The following is a 17819-nucleotide window of genomic DNA, read 5'->3' as shown; positions in this document are numbered from 1 at the left end:
TACAGAGCGGGGTAGGGAGTAAGTTATAAACGCAGGTGAAGAGAGCTAGTCAGGTGTAGGAAGGCAAATGAGTTTTGAAACGTGGTTTTGGTGCCCAGGTCAGGATAAATGATATACAGGCACAACTCATTTTATTGTGCTTCGCTTTACTGTGCTTTGCAGATATTACGTTTTATTTTATTTTTTAATTTTTTTTAAAGTACCAAAATTGTATTTATTTAAAATTCATATTACACTGAGAAAACTCTTACTTTCAAGGCACTTCAAATAATTTGGTTAATAACTTCAGTGCATCTCTTTGTAGTCCCACAGACTCTCATTAAATCCTGTTTCTCTCTTTAAACTGTTTGGAACGTGGAATTTTTAAACCTTGGCCCATCACTGGTTTGGCTCTATGGAAGTAATTTATTCTCTTGAGATTATGGTCTTCAGGGATTAAGTATGTCTAAGGACTTTCGAACAAAAGTCATAAATATTCACACACACAAATGCCCATTTTAATATTCTATCCATTATGGCTCTTGATATTTGTTTGTCTTCACTTCTACTGTTTGTATTGAGCAAAGTTATAAAAATCACCGGCACATTACTGGTTTTGGCTTTCTTCCTCCAAACCTCATTATAAGGTAGAATATGGGTTAATGTGGTTATTTGATTCAATGTGTCTCTTTACATTTAGTGTCAAGCCTTTCTTTCTTTCTTTTTTTTCAGATTGTACATTTTATTATTTTTTAACAAATTGAAGGTCTGTGGCAACCCTGAGTCACGCAAGTCTATTGGCGCCATTTTTCCCAAAGTATTTGCTCACCTTGTGTCTCATTTTGATAATTCAAGCAACATTTCCAACTTCTTCATTATTATTATATTGGTTATGGTGATCTGTGATTACTGATCTTTGATGTTACTACCACGACTCGCTGAAGGCTCAGATGATTACCACTTGAATGAAGTTTTTTAAAATTGAGGTATAGTTGATTTACAATAGCAATAAAGTAGTTTTTAATTAAGGTATGTACATTCTTTTTAGACATGATGCTACTGCACACTTAATAGCCTACAGTAGAGTATAAGCATAACTTGTACATGCACTGGGAAACCGAAGATATCGGTGTGACTTGCTTTATTGCGGTATTTGCTTTATTGCAGTAGCCTGGAACGGAATCTTCAGTATCTCCGAAGTAAGCCTGTACAGCTCAAGTCCGCTGAAGATCAGAGCTTTCTAAGCCAAGATGTTTTGTTTCCGTCCGCCACACTTAATGGGGTGACAATAACTCTCCCAGAGGTTGCTTGACAGAAGCACAGAGATGAGTACACAAGGAGGAAACTCAGATGCCTCACTCTCAAAGGACTCTTAAGAGGTGGGTAGGCAATGGAATATAGGCAAAAAATATTATACCGAAAGCTTGAGAAGTGTATAAAAATCTGAAATCGCTCATACTTTTTTCTCAATCCACCTGAAAGGTTCAGACTTATATTTGTGACACACACCATGTACCTCTGAGAACACGGTATCAGCTGAAAGAATGAAAAACAGAGGCACATTCTGGAGAAGTACTGGGATAGCTGACGTCCGAGGTTCTTTTAACTCTCAATTCTTTGAGATACGAGTCTAGCCTCACAAGGAGTTTCATGATGCCAAGCCATGGCAGAATTCCTAGAAGTGGAGCTTCCAAGGATTAGTGACCTAGAGTCTTCTACTTTGCCTGGTGCCACTTGATGGTACAGACTTTATTCTTCTCAACTAACGTAGGGCCTGGAGTCCAAGGGACACTCAATACATGAATAAATACATGCAGGCCTGAGGCTGGACAGAGGTGGAGGCCTGCAGCTATTATCTCCTTCGCTCTCCACTAACCTCGGGAAAACACAGAACTTGATCACCTACCAGGTAAATAAATGCCTGAGTGACTCTTTGGGGAAGTCTAACTATAGTTGGGTCTAAAAAGAGAACATGGGCAATAGGGTGATTTCTCTATGTATTTACAGAATTACTTTGAAGTTCTCTAATAAGTAATGTGCCCCAAACACACACACACACACACACACACACACACACACACAAACACACACCCTAGGACACTACAGTTCATGACTATTCTCACCCATTAGGAAAAACTCAACTAGAAGGAGGTATGTCACTTAGAAGTCTGGAGCCTGTGACACACAAGGGAGTAGTTGGTCTAGGGTTTGGGTCTATTTCATCTTTAATGAGAACTTGTAAGCACAGTCAACTTTGGATACATTTATGAGGTGTCCACTATGCACCACAGGACATAAATCAGATAATGTTCCTCCCTGTTTAAAGCCCTCCAATGGTTTCTCATTTCACTTTAAAAATCCAAGCTCTGCCTAGGCTCACAAGGACCCACAAGGTCTGCGTCCCCCTGCACACCCAGCTCTCTGACCTCATCTCAAGTAAACTCCCTCTTGCTAATTTCCTTCCAGGTCTTTCTGTTCCTTAAATGCACAAGCTCATTTGCATCCTGGCCCTGACACTTGTAAGCCCTCTCACCTGGTACACTCACCTCCCTGGTTCCTTTTCATTCTCCAGTTGTCAGCAAAAATGCCCCCTCTCATGTCCCATCTCTACTCCCATTTTCTTTTATACATTGCACATGTCACCACCTGACATTTTTTCATTTAATTGTTTATTTACTTGTACATCCCTCCCCCTTGGATTCAAGCTCCATAGGACCTTGTTTCCTGCTGTCGCCTCAACATCTAGAACAGCATCTGACTCCTGGTAGGTGCTCAATAAATATTATTTGTTGAATGAAAAAGAAAATCAATCTCTCTTAAAAATTCTACCAGAACATAACATTCGTTTAAGAGCCTAAGGCTGTTCCCCCTAAAGCAGTGACTAAGGAATGCCAAGGCTAGACTTGCACTTTCTTCTTGGGAAGGCTTAGGTTAAAGGGAAATCTGCCAGGGAAAGGACACTGGAGATGAGCAGTAAACCCTTTAGCCAACCGCGGGGCTTGGCAATGTGTGCAGAGTCTCATGCAGTGCAAGTGGCTCATGTCACTGGGCAGTGGGGAAGAGAAAAATGGGTCAGGAAAGTTAAAAACAAATAGATAATCCAATCGGAAAGGAAGGGGAAGAAATTAAAAGATAAAGGAAATAAGGCAGGAAAAGATGGAGACAAAGGTGAGATCACATGGTGGGTGGGGGGCGGTTCCAACTGCATCAATGACAAAGCGGCCTTGGAGGCCACCCTCCGCAGTGGGTGTAGGTGTTGGATGTGAAAGCGCTTTCTGCCCTTCCTCTGTGCCCAGGTGTTCCCAGATCCGCGTCAGTTTCTCCGAATAAGGAATTTTAAGGACGAATGAGACTGCAGAGATCAGGGTCCACACCATCATTTACAGAAGAGGAAACGGGGGTCCAGAGAGGTTAAGTGACCTGCCTCTGTCACACAGCAGGCAGCAGCAGAGCTGGTGCCAGAAGCCCGGTCTCTCTCTCCATGGTCCAGTGTCATTATGGCCTTAAGCCTCATTTTAAGTTCAGAGGAGGATTTCACTTAATTCCTCTCTATAAGCATAAGAAGAGGTGGAAGGAAGAGGGGTAGAGAGAAGGCTGTGATGTGGAGGGAAGCAGTTGAGGGTAGGGTTTGTATTGCTGTTGGGGATGTTATTATAATCAAAGGCTGAAGAAAAGTGGATTGAGACCCCAAGGCGAATAAAGATAATCACAATCCTGGACTTCAAAGAGAATTTTAAATGCGTATACCACCCTATTCAATACATAGACCAGTCCCAGCCTAATGACAGAGTAAAACAATAATCAACAGTCTCCGGACCAATCAGATGAAGAATCCTCCATGTTAATCTACAGAAACAGAAAATGAAGGACGGACAGAGATTATAGTACAACACGGTGGTTCTCACCAGTCTGGGTAAAGCCGTAAAGAATCACAGCCAACGACCCTCCTATGGTGACCCCAAATCAACAGAGACTGAATAAGGGCAACAGTGACATGTATAAAATATAAGAACAATTGTTTTTTATAATTCTGGTTTTTCAAGTTGTGTTTCCATGACTACCTGTTACGGTTCAGTACTTCCCTGGTACTAGAAACATATTTTAGAATACTGTATTCCTTCCATTCTAAAACACCACCTTCTTCAATAGCAAAATACCCCCCTTATAGCTTTTTCGGGGGAAAAGGAAACAGTACCAAATTAAATGTATGCATTTATTGTAAGAGAAATTCTACGTGCAACTTGTTAAAATATGGGAATTATGTGATTTAAAAGAGCAGAAACAAAGGAATTAACTTCTTCCCCATAAACTTATCAGTACAGCTACATAGAGGGATGATCATTTAAAAATAATCTCAGAAACAGAGAAATTAAAAACAAATTTTGTACTATTCTATGTCCTGCTAATATAAATTGGTATAATTTTACTTGGGAAATATTTGCAATACATTTCCTTATGTTTTGGCAGCTCAGCCTCCACTGACCCTACTTACAATGATGTCCTTCCGTTTTCGTTTGGAGATGCATCCATCCCTCCCTCCCTCCCTCCCTCCTTCCCAGACCCTGTGGGTCCAGAGGAATTCACTCCCATTCCAGATACACGAAGAGCTGGCTCATAGGATCCTTGCATTCATGTGGCCCCAGAGACTTTTCTGGCGATGGCCTGTGACCTCATCAGAACCAAGGGAATTTGTGGCCAGAGGAGAGGACTCTTCCTGAGGGGTGAGACTGGAGTTGGATCTGTGAAGATGGAGGGGCTGGAATTGGCTCACTCATCCTCTCACCCACATGGGGTTTGAAAATGAGACCAACAAAGTGGGGAGCTGGGGATGGAGAAAACCCAGCTGTTGACGTTGTTGGCTGAATCCATCTATACCTGAAGCTAGCTCTATTTTGGACTTTTAACTTACACTAGCAAATAAATTCTCTATTTTGTTTAAGCTAGTGTGATCAGGTTTTCTATCACTGGCAATACAAACACTCTTAGGTGATACAGAAATCAGTACTAGAAGTGAATGTTGAATGTGACTAACCCTAAAATGTGCAACTGGCTGATTTAAGGTTGGACGACAGCTAGTGCAGGCTCTCCTGCACTAGGAGGTTGACCATCCTGGCTATGTGATGGCAACACTGCTGGTTATGGTGCCACCTATTGAATCCTGGGTCTAAGACCGCGAGCCTCCTGAAGGTGCACCATTAAAGGATTTGGAGATGAAATTTAGAAGGTTGGAGTGTGTCAGCTACTTGCAGCCTTCAGCGAGAGCCACAGGAAAGAGATAAACATAGGATGAAACTGATTGGAAGCCCAGAGGCAGGGAAAAAGGGCTTTGTTAATAGAGGCCTTTTTTTTTTCCTGTGAGGTGCAACCAAGATGGTTGAAGAGTCAAATAATCTGGAGCTTTGTGGGCTTAAAAACCCAAATTCTCAACACTATGCTAACATTAGACAGAGCAAGGCCAGACGGTAAGAACAATATCAGGAAAGAAGTTTGAAACCTAGGAGAAGCCTGATTCCCCATCGTCTCTCCAAAGAGACTGTGGTCTCTCATCTGAGCAGAAGGCCCGTTACATTCATTGTGATACACTGGTTTCCATCTCAGGAGCGAGGAGTAAATTATTAGTGGCTTCACCACCTCAGGCCACTGTTTCAAACTGTACCTAATCAGAGGCCACAAAATTTGGGAGCAGAGGATGGTTCATTTGCTGGGAGACAGAAATGCCCAGGCTTGGCTTCACATTCAAAGAGTACGACTCAACGCAATCCTGAGTTTTGTTCACTAGTCCATGGAGTTCAGGCATTAGAGAATCCTACCACGTTTTTAAGTACTAGAGGATAAAGCCCCAGAATGGTCGAAAACAGTTTATGATTGCTCAAATCCTAAGTCAATCCCTAGATCCCCGAAGCCAGGAGAACAGGGTGTATGTAGGCCGTGGAACAGGTGCAGCCCTGCTCTTAGAGACGGCTCTGAAGGCAACAGATAAGGAAGACCCACCCAGGGAGCAGGAGGTTAAGCCACTGGATGACCAAAGTCCTCATGCTGTTGCCACACAGCTAGAATCTGTTCAGTGGGTTATAAAATATGCTAGAGACAGGAGAGCAATGTCTCCGCTCCTTTCCCAAATGGAAGTTTAATTGTGAAATTCTTCTACTGCTCTCCCTCCACCATTGTATACTGGGTGTTAAATTTATAATTTAGCACTGGACCGTGAGATACTACATTCAGCACTGATGGACGAGACTGTGGAAAGTGTGCACTCGGCGCTGGACTTGGACCTGGATTGGCCACCTATTTTGGGGAGGAGGGTGAGTGTGATTTATTATGTGGGAGCATTTTTGAAACTGTATGTGTGGGAAGATGTGTGTTGCATAGGTAAATAGAGTATACACTGGTTGCTTTGGGGCTGTCCAGCAGCCATTCTTCTGAATTACAGTAGAGCCTCAGATCTGGGGAGAGAGACATCCACTGATCTCTACCCCTGCTCTTCTGGCTTCAGTTGGGCTAACTCTACCTGGGCTCCAGGAATGGAAAGTGACCAGCCCTGGCCACTTAGAGCCTGCGGTTCCCTGGCTGCAGTGATTGGTTCAGAGATGAGCATGTGACTACTTTGTACCAAGGAGATGCAATGAGACTTTTTCTAAGATGTGTGGGGCTGGGACTGGTGGGATGACAGCCACACTGTACACACACGGAGACTGAGAATGAAGCCCGTGCAGTGAACAAGCTGTGAGAGGAGCCTGAGACTAACGGATAAATTAGGAGTTTGGGATTAACAGATACACACTACTATATCCCACTCCTGGGCATATATCTGGAGAAAACTCTAATTCAAAAAGATACATGCACCCCGATGTTCACAGCAGCACTATTTACAATAGTCAAGACGTGGAAGCAACCTAAGTGTCCAGTGACAGAGGAATGGATAAAGAAGATGTGGTATGTGTACACAATGGAATACTACTCAGCCATAAAAAAGAATGAAATGATGCCACTTGTAGCAACTTGGATGGACCTAGAGATTATCATACTAAGTGAATTAAGTCAGAGAAAGACAAATATCATATCACTTATGTGTGGAATCTTTAAAAAATGACACAAATGAACTTATTTACAAAACAGAAACAGACTCACAGACATAGAAAACAAACTTATGGTTACCCAAGGGGGAGGAGGGTTGGGGAGGGATAATCAGGAGTTTGGGATCAGCAGATACAAACTATTATATATAAAATAAACAACAAGGTCCTATCTTATAGCACAGGGAGCTATATTCAATATCCTGTAATAAACCAAAATGGAAAAGAATATGAAAAAGAATATGTACATAGATATATAAAACTGAGTCAGGGCTTCCCTGGTGGTGCAGCGGTTGAGAGTCCACCTGCCGATACAGGGGACACGGGTTCGTGGCCCGGTCCGGGAAGATCTCACGTGCCGCGGAGCGGCTGGGCCCGTGAGCCATGGCCACTGAGCCTGCGCGTCCGGAGCCTGTGCTCCACAACGGGAGGGGCCACAACAGTGAGAGGCCCGCGCACCACAAAAAAAAAAAAAAAAAAAAGATTATTGCTAATTTTTAAGCATGATAATGTTATTGAGGTTATGTTGTTTTTTACAAAGAGTTCTTAAATTTTTCGAGATACATACTGAAATATTTGTGGATGGAAAGGTATGATGTCTAGGTTTGCCCTGAAGTGATAAAGGGGGGAAATAGCTAAAGGTTTAAAGAAAACAAAATTGGCCAGAGATAATCATTCTTGAAGCTGCGTGAGGCATACGTGGCAGTTTGTTATAATGTTCTGACTACTTTTCATATACATTTGAAATGTTTCTGTAATAAAAAGTTTAAACAGTAAAATAAAAATGACTCGAGGCTCACTCCCTTCTTCATCCACTAGAGGCTGTTAAAGGGGTTTGCTCACTCTGTTATAATCATGCTCAGACCTGGGAGTTACAGAAGTTACCTTTTTCTCCTCATAATGATCTCTCTGGTTGATAGATGAAATGGGACAGAGACTGAGGGCTCCCTTATACTGATTCAGAACCCAAGTAGCTCTTCCTAGAAAAGCATTCAACTCAAAATCGGAGACCCTCTTAATGGCAACAAAAAAGCAAAAATCTAAATTCCAACCAACCAACCAAAGAACAAAAGAAAGCAACGCTCCTCCTAGATCAGCACTGTCTAGTAGAAATAATTTGAGCTGTATGTGCAGTTCTATATTTTCTACTAGCTACATTAAAAAGAAAAAAAGTGAAATACTAATAACATTTTATTTAACACCCTATTTCAAAAATATCATTACAACATGTACTCACAATAAAAAGCCTATTAATTAGGCATTTTGCACTCTTTTTTCCTATTAAGTCTTCAAAAACAGGTGTGTATTTTACTATGGGTGACATTTCAAATGCTCAAGAACTGCTACCACACTGGACAACACTTCTCTAGATGGTGAGGGCCTGGTGGGAAGGAGCCCCGTCTTATCCTAAATGATTTGATTAAAATGCATACATTTCCCAGGTGGTCACCAACATTCAATACAAGTGGCCCCCCAGGGGAAAAAACCACGTGAGATATAGAAAAATGTTTCTTACAACTCAAGGGGCCAATGGGTGGAAAGCCCTGTTTTTACATCCTGCCATGTATCTGTTTGCGCACACACCCAGGGAGAAGCTGCTGGAATATGGATAGCTGTGTGTTCCTTCTGGCTGCTAATCTGGTTGCTAACCATTAGGTATGAAGCCCAGGATGGGGTCTCTATAATGATTTCTGGGGTGGGGACAACAGCTATATTGTTCCCTGTTCAGTCTTCTCTCCAGCCATACGGCTGGTTACTCAGTGTCTCCTGCTGGAGAATAGAACCATGTGGACAAGAAAGCCCTTCCCTGGGCTTCTCAGGAAAAAAGGCTCTATCCAGCTCTGCACCTTTGGGCCTGATGGCACTCATCTGAAGCCTGAAGGAAGGGCTCACTGACCCGAGACTCCCCCTGGTGCCCCCTGACTCCAAAGAAGCAGCGCCAGGCTAGTGCAGCTGCTATGTGGAGAAGCAGACCCGGATCCTCTGCACGGGGACAGGAAATGGGGGTGTTTGTGGGTGTCACAACAGGGAGGGCCCGTCTGGGATTCAGACCAAGGATGCTAGACAACCTGCAATGTACCAGACTGTCCCACTCAATAAAGAATTGACCCGCATAACCCACAGAGGTCCTGTTGGACACTGCTGTAGGTGAAAAAACTGCTTAGTTATCTGAGCCGAGAACTTAACTCCATTTTACATACAATTCAAAGTAATTATTGCACTGCTGTATTAGTCCCTGAATTTTCCAGTAATGCAACTGTCATATAAATGAAATAACTATGTTTTGCTCAGCTTTTTACCCAGAGTTGCTCACCTCTGCTGAAAAATGTGTCCCAAGGTATCACCACTTGTGGTACCTAAGTCTCTCTTACCCAAATTAGCCTGCAGTTGCAGCTGTCCCACTCACAGTGATTATCAGTGTAGCTGCAAACCCATTTGCTAATCAGTTGTACCCGATCACTTACAAATTGAAGTTATTTTATAATAAATTACATTCCTTTCATTTCCCTTTTTAATTACAGATAAAGATTACATGGATCTGGGGGGACATGACGTGTGAGGTCAGATTATTTCCCCGGTGAAGGTTCACTGAAGCTTGTGAAGGGGGCATTAGAAAATACTGTTATTCAAAGTGAGCCCGGGGTCAGACAGGGCTGCAAGCCACCGCTTCTGTGCATACCCCTGACTGAGCTCCTTTAAAGTCAGGCACGGTAGTTTGATGGCTCTGCTTGTCCAGCCTGGGAAATAAAGAGAGGAACCCACGGGGACCGTCACAGCTGCTCACCTGTAATCCTGGGAGGGAATCTCACACTTTGTTTCCCAACGGTCACAGCTGCACGCGGTGCTTCTTGCCCCTGTTTCTCAGCAGGCCCTGCTTCTCTCAGTGGCTTGGCTGAAACAATTTGTTCTACTCGAATGACCCCAGATTCCATCTGATTTTGCCACTTCAAGAACTTTCCGCCTCCCGTTTGGCTGCTCTGGAATCTCCCAATGACTGACTGGGAAAACAGACTGTTGGAAAAACACCTCCAGGTTGTCTCTAAAGGGATGGCCGCCCTATCAGACGACGGAAATGCCTCCCGCTGGACCAAATGCACGTTATGTGTTCCCTCAACTCCAAATATAGGTCCAGGGGCAAGAGATCAGAAGAGGTGCGACCACAAGGTGATCTGCTCTACCATTTTGTGGGTGTGTTTTGCTTTATTGGGTTTTTTTGTTTTTGCTCAGTGCTGACTAAATGACTCTTCCCCTGCTGCATAATTCAGTCTTGGATCATTTCATCCTGTTTGAGAACCATTCCAACAGAATGGACAGAATGATGGCTTACGTAAAAAGCAACTCCAGGACTATGTTTAAATATTGACTAGTTTGAGAAGAGCAAACCACAAAGACTTGAGGTGTAAAAACCACATGTGGTTTATGTTTTATAGGACACCCTCAGGAAGGTGAATGGACATAGTTAAAAAAAATCAAACTGGTTTCTCCCTCACCCTTACCTACAACCATTAAGAAATAAAAAACAAAATAAGACTAAACAGCAATTAAACAGAACCCAATCTGGGTGTTACTCTTGGCCTCGGGGTGGCAGCTCTGTCGAACAAGGCAAATACGTAGCTGTCTGGGTTCCACCGCTAAGGTCAAGCATAATGGCCGCCGGGGCCACAGCTCCTCCCAGCCCGGCCACCGCCCCTCTCGGTCATCACAGCTGCTTCCTTCCAGAGTCGCTTCTCCAACTCCAGCTCCTCTGGCCCCATGCTCAACCTCCTGGCCAGTCTTCTCCAACCAGAAAGAAAAACGCACAAAGAAGACTACTTCCTAGGAATCAAATCTTCGATGATCTTTTACCTGCTCTCCCCATGTACCTGTCTCTGACCTCACGGCTGACTAGGGAGCCGGAACGCTGCGAGGGCTCCCAGGCAGTCACTCAACGCTCAGTATCCACTGTGTGCCAAGTGCTGTTTTAGGCGTCGCGGATGCCACAGGGATCAGACAGGTGAGATCACACAGTGATCTCCACCCTCACAGAGCTCACGTTCATATCTGAGTTGATGATGTGATGGAAGGAAAACAATTTACCCCCCGTTCTGTGCCGCACAGGTGTTACAGAGTACCCAGGTCACTGCCAGAGGAAGGGCTAATTCAGGCAGACTCTAGTGTAAACGTATAGTGCACCAAAGTCCTGGGGTAATCATTTCGATTTGAGAACCATTTCCATACAAACGTACTTGAGGGCGCACTGCCAGGCCAGCCCACAAAAGTCTATTTAATTCATAACATGACTAAACTAAAACTTTAGTTCCAATTCTTCAAGGGAGAGGACTCAGAAGTGATGGATGGGAGAGGGCTTCATGATTCTCTGCTGCGCCAGCCTCAGCCTCAGCCTCTGTCCCATCCCCAAGCCGGCCCTACACTTTCCCTTGACCGCACTCAGGACATAAGGGGCTCCTGTCCCTAAGTACTTCTTACCCAGAAGTCATAATTCCCCTCCACAGGGTAAGATGACCTCATCAAGATGTCAGGAGGAAATCGACTTGTTGCCTTTTATCTTTAAAGACAGAGGAGTTGTTAACCCAAACGACATTGAGTTAGTGGACATTTTGTTGAGAGAAAGGAAGCCATTTGGTTGGAGGGAGATGCTGTACGGTACGGTCACACTGTCTAGGGTAAACTTTCTTAAGTTTCTCCTACTTTTTATAGTTTTCTTCCTTCACTTAAATATATATATATTTTCTTATGAAAAAGTCATACATGAAAAGTTTAGAAAATAGGAATAATATAATTTTTAAAGTGACCCATTACTACTCAGAGAAAACCAGTTACCATTTTGGAATTTCCTTCCAGTCTTTTTTCCTCTCTGTGTGTGCATCTGAAATGGAATCATACTGTATATATATAGTTTCATACTCTTCTTTCTCACACTTCCCCGCGTTATTAAATATTATCCTAACACAATTTTAATAGTTGCATATTTCATTTTTATAGATGTTCCATTACCTATGTAAATACTCTTCGTTGTTAGATATTTAAACTGTATCCAATTTATTATTACAAATCCTACTATGATTAATACACTTGTATCTAAATGTTTGTGGTCCTTTCAGATTATTTCCTTAGGATAAATTTATTAGAGTATAATTACTAGAACGGAAGATAGGAAGTCTTTCCTTTTTCCTCTTGATACATGTTGTTATACTGTTTTCTTAGTTTTAGCATTCATTTTCTCACTAGCACCCATTTCATTTCTTTTCAACATTGTGATCACTTTTCAAAATGTGCCAGTTTGATAGACAACAAAATTGTATGTATGAGCCATTTTAATTTTCATTTCTTTGATTATTAATGAGGTTAACAATGTTTTATATATATTTATTGTCTTCTCCATTATTAGTATATCTTTCTCCATTAGTTATCTGGATTTTTTTTTTAAAGCACAAGGTTTTAATCTTTTCCCTTATTTCTTCCACTTTTGAATCTGAAGACCACCTAAAAGCTCCATGACTTTTCATAGACAAAATAAAATGTTCTGACCATTGGGGGACTGGGTGGATAGCAGTGACCATTTCTGTGTGTTTATAAATAAAATTTCATAAATCCAGAATCGCCCCTACTCCCAACAGATATACATTTACAAAAGAATTCCCTGAGATTGCAACTGTGGATAATTTTGTGCAGCCTCTGAGAATGTTCAACGTCTAAGAAATGTTTCCATCCCATACCGGGAGGAAGGAGCAGGACATCCGGGCACATCTGACCACGGTTCTTCCTGTCTCAAAAGCAGAAGTAGGAATACCCTGATTTATGCTACACACGTGCAGACATGTGTAAACCTCTAAAGTCTGAGTACAGAAAACAACCATGATGACCCTGAGTCACCTTATTCCATTTTTCACAAGACCAAAGTTCCCAGGAACTAAGGAGTAATTTAGGCTGACCTAATGAGCATCCAAGCTTCTGTTATGTTTGCCATTTTCCTTAGTAATTCTGCAAATATTCTGAAAAAAGTAAAATCTAACTTAGAATTTTTTTGATTGAAAACTTGGTGCTAAAAACCTTTCTGAGCCTAAGTCATTCAAAGTAACTACAGTTATCTATTTGATGATTCACCGGAGGACCTGGGCTGGAATGACATTCTCTGGTCTCCTTTCCACCTGCGTCTTCCCAAGTCAAGAGCTATTCCTTACTTGGTACAGTTTTCTCTCCTGGACTTAGAAGATGCTGGCACAACGCTAAACACTCAGCAACATCAGCTATCATTACTATTGTTAAGTGAGCTAAACTTCTCCCCAGTTAGTGCTACTTGGTTAAAGAGGGAACACAACAGATGAAGTGGCTCTTTTTGTTTATAGAGGGATAATTCAATGTAATTTAAGAATAAAGAATTTACTCTATGTCATAGTTGAGAAAACCTGGGTACTCGTAATTTCAGAGTCTCCATTTTATATTGGTTCTACAGCTCGTTTTCAAGTCTACTTAGGCCTATTTCAAAAAGATGGCATTGATCTACACAATTCTCTTTTATGAATGCCTCTGCTTTTTTGTGCAATTTCAAATATCACTAGACTTAATGAACACAAATTCAGAAAAAATGCCTCAGAAACTTCCTAAAAATCCATTTCTCCTAAAAGTTAAGGAGAAATAGGGATTCATAAATTGAGTTTATGTTCACTGCCTTGTTTTCATTTCACCTGGAGAGGCTCCCTGCCAACAGCAGGTGAGAGTTCCAGGAGGATGGGGACCCCAAATCCTCCACTTCAGAGAGCAGGCTTATCTTCAGTGCACTAAGAAAATGTCCCAAAGCCCTTGGGGACTGTCTCACCCAACTGGGAAATGGAAGAAAGAACTTCTTTTCAAGTCTGCTTTATTCTAGTGGTTGAGGAGTGCAGAAAGAACAGTAATGGTCTGTGAATGTTTTCAGAGGTGGCACATAATGAACTGAAAGAAAGCAGGCCTTGAGACGAGATCTGGGGTCTCTGAACAAGTGAGAAAACAAAATGATTCCTATCATTATGCCCGGGTTCAGCCACCACAAGATGAGGGACTCAGACGTGAAACGTGCCCAGAGTCAAGTAAAGCTTCAGCAGAACTGAATACCACACAGAAAACGCTTTGCGGATCCAACTCTCGTTGGCAGGGAATTCACGGAAAATCAATATGAAGATCACCGGTGTGAAATTTTATTTTCCAAAGTACAGTACAGAACTTTCTAGTCATCCTGGGTTTACTCCTACCTCGTGCAAAATACTCTGTCGGGGCACATTTCTAATACTCTTCATCAGCAGTGCCTACTGAATTCTCCTCAGCCTCTAACGCACCAATGCGGAGACTAGGTTTTCTTCCCTTGCTTTCCGCCCTCTCCCTATATCTTGCAAATACAGATGACAGTTTCTCAGAAACGCTGAGAGATGCATAAAGTTGAGGTATCTCAAAGTCTTCATAGGCATAAAGATGCACAAGGTTGAACAGTGGAGAACAACACCACATATTATACCCTGGATTCATTAACAATTACTTAAAAACAGTGTAAAAGGCAGTGTACAATATATATTACTTAGGAAGTAACTGGGACCTGTTATTGCTTTGCTAGCATTTGGGCTTTTACAAAAATAAAGTCCACAGAAGGACTAGGTCAACTCAGTGGGTATTTTCCTTAAGTGTAACCCCTCCCACTCCCTCCCACACACAAGCAAGCAATTACATTTTAAAAAATATAAAATCAGAACTGGATGAAAGTCAAATCAGTTGTTTTTTTAATCCATAAATCTGGGAATATAAAATCACTATAAGTTTATCATGGTAATATATTTAAAATCTCTAGTTCTATTTTCCTCAGCATAAGTATAAAAGTACTGAAAGCTTTAGAATTTACTTGTAAGATAATGTAAAATATTACTATCTTCGTAACAAAAGAAATTCATGAATTTATGGAAAAGGGAATAATATTTATAAAACATGTTAGTAAAAGCACTTGCATATGTTTGCATATCAACATTTCAAAGTATTCAAAGGTCATTTATTTTAAAATATTGAGGACCTCCTTGGTGGTCCAGTGGTTAAGACTCCAGGCTTCCACTGCAGGGGGCGTGGGTTTGATCCCTGGTCAGGGAACTAAGATCTTGCATGCCATGTGGCGTATCCAAAAAAAAACCAAAAATTAAAGTATAATATTTAAAGTATAATTAAAGGAAAGTTAAGAATTGCTTTACTCAAACTTGCAGTTTCTAAAAATTTATCAGAACCAGAGAGCCTGGACGTATCAAAGATTAAGCAGAAACCCACATTCAAGAGAGTTCCATGGAATTCTCAGAAAGAGAGAGCAGGCAAAGGGTCATCTGAGGACATTATTTTAGCCTAAACTTTGAATATCATTCAAACAGGGGAGCCAATGCCTGATATTAACAAAATGCAGTTTTCTACTGGTAAGGTCAGGTGACAGCCCACCCTGTCTGCCAAAATTAGTGGATGAGGAATCATTTCATGAAGTCATACACAAAAATGAAATAGACTGTAAAGGTTTGCTGCCATCCCTCAATCATCGCTTTGCTTGGCTAGGCTGACTGCCGGCAGGAATATCTCCCTCTGCAAAACTGTTCCGAAGTAATGACTTGGAGGAAGTGGTGTGCTGATACCATGAAAAAAAAAAAATCCCTCAAACACAAAGATAGTTCAAAAAGCATCTGTATATGGCTCAGAGGAAACAAACAGCTCAGCTAATTTTCAACTCAAAATAAACCCAAGAGACCAGTTTACCTTGGCTATAACCACACACACACACACGCAGGAAAACTGAGGGTCAGCAATTATCCAGTGATTTTGTTCTATGCCAAAGGGAATGAAAGGGGAAGATTATCCATCCTGGGGCCAGGATGGAATAAGAGACGATACCCCACCCCACATGGCTTCCCACACAGATTCACATGCATGTAAGGGGACTTCACACCATTCTCTCCATGAGACCGGTGGGCCCTAGAATCTGACGTCCCTCCCTGAAGCCAGTAGTAGATCAGAAGCCATTCTGAGACTCTAACATATGGTCTCTCCATCACTGAAGCCTTTCCATGGGTTTTCCTTCCACAATGCTGTCCTTACAGAGCTAAGAAAGGAGCAGGGCACCTAAAACTTTTTTTTTTTTTTGTCAACATTAGGCTGAAATACATCTACAATCTTTTAAAATGAACAATATTGAATTTTCAACTTTTGAGCATTTAAAAATATTCTTCAAATTAAGTCAACACATCAACAACAAAGATCACATTTATATTTGGTTTTGAAAACCATTTGGAATTTTCTGTAAAAGCAGCTACTTTTCTGACAGAATAGATGGAGATTGCTACCAAAATCTTAAAAAGATCCTTATTTTTATTTTCAAATAAGTTTCATTTGAAAAGATCATTAGATATGTCAGCAAAAGTCTTTAAATTGTATTTTCAATCCTGGTTTTGTATCACTACTTTGACGTCTTTCTTGCTGATAGGGTGAAGGAAGTTCCAAAAGCCCTTCAGTTCTGATCAGTTGAGGAAATTCATCTCACAGCTGAAGGCTTATTTATTTTATTTGATTTTCATTTTTGTGAGAGGAAGACAGGAAAAAGTGATTGAATTTTAATATCAGACACGTGTCATTGACCGTCAACTAGGTAGTAAGATTTTTAGTTTAAAACTTTTAGTACCCAGGTCACATGTGGGGACAATGAAAGTATTTTAAAGGATGCTTTCCCTTCCCCTTCACAATATTCAGGCTGGGCGCAGGAAGCAGAGATTTTGTCTCAGCTCAGGAGCCCACCCACAAGAGCAGCTCCATGCTACAGTTTTCGACATTTGTCTTTCTAGGTGGAACACCCGTCAGCAATCCTCTGAAGCTCATAAAACCCAACATAACCTTTTGGGCTTCTCTGGTAAAAACACATTGAGTAATAAAGGATAGAATGCTTTCTGTTCAATGTTTCCTGTGCTATTCTCTGGCCAGAAGAAATACCAAATCATAGGCATCTGGAAAAGAGAGATGGCCCAGAAAAAACAATGGTCTTACACAGCCTGTGAGCGGTGACCCCCTAAAGGTTCGTCTCCTGTCTGCTGCCTGTGGAGCTACAAGCATTGGAGCAAAGAGCCATTTCTATCAGACTTGACTCAAGTCATAGGGGGGACTTAAAGGGCAGTGGTCGACTTCTAGGGAGTGAAATGTTGTCTGATCACCGTGAGGATACAGGGAGTGGTGAAAAGATGCGGGTCCATGGCAGTGACAGTGAGAGAAGGAAGTGTGCTCCATGAGATTGCACACCATGTGATGTTAGTATCTTCCCTATGAGCTTTCCCAACGGCATCACTCAGCTTTAGAAAACAATTAAAAGGCCCATCAACATCTCTATGTGTAGTTTACACATCATACGATGCTTTCTTGGCTGGTCCGTGGGCGTAGAAAGAATTGAATAAGATCCCAGAAAGTAGACGAGCTACAATGTGAACTGATGCAGGGGAGGAAAGGGCACGACTTAGGAGGGCAAGGATTCAAAAAAGGTCTCTGAGGTTTCTTTTCCACAGTTCTTAGTCACATAAATTTCCTTTCTGGATCTTACCAGTGACTAATGGGCCTTAGAAAATGAATGGGGTACTAGGTGGAAAATGCCAGAGGTCAACGGCTCTCTTCAACGGTGTTAAGTGTTTTTTTTAACCCTTTCTTTATTCTAAAGTCCTCTTTTCAGAATAATTTAAAATTCCATAATTACAAGTGCTTCCTTTGTGCCTATGTTCCCCTTCTGAGACCAACTGCAGC

General features: G+C 41.8%; 2 protein-coding genes across 9 annotated transcripts in view; one reads left to right on the top strand and one right to left on the bottom strand.

Annotated features, from left to right (window-relative positions):
* LOC114896889 overlaps nt 1-6886 on the top strand; it is a 106199-nt gene extending 99313 nt beyond the window's left edge. Inside the window, exons 1-3 of one of the 6 annotated variants that reach the window (XR_003793961.1) lie at nt 814-965; nt 1147-1358; nt 1462-6886. Coding sequence is in view for 1 of the 6 variants with exons in the window: in XM_029225415.1 (XP_029081248.1) it covers nt 712-892 (181 nt within the window). In the remaining 5 variants the exon portion in view is untranslated. Of the gene's footprint in view, nt 1-711; nt 1359-1461 lie in introns of those variants that run through there. The other 5 variants (XR_003793965.1, XR_003793963.1, XR_003793964.1 and 2 more) reach the window with 5 other exon arrangements.
* The window catches only part of WIPF1 (WAS/WASL interacting protein family member 1), a 113133-nt gene that overhangs the window by 34925 nt on the left and 60389 nt on the right, over nt 1-17819 (bottom strand). The window lies entirely within an intron of this gene.

The sequence above is a fragment of the Monodon monoceros genome, unplaced genomic scaffold, assembly GCF_005190385.1.
Source record: "Monodon monoceros isolate NGI ecotype Baffin Bay Population unplaced genomic scaffold, NGI_Narwhal_1 Super_Scaffold_16, whole genome shotgun sequence".
Taxonomy (NCBI): Eukaryota; Metazoa; Chordata; class Mammalia; order Artiodactyla; family Monodontidae; genus Monodon; species Monodon monoceros.
This window is presented reverse-complemented; position numbering and strand designations above follow the sequence as displayed.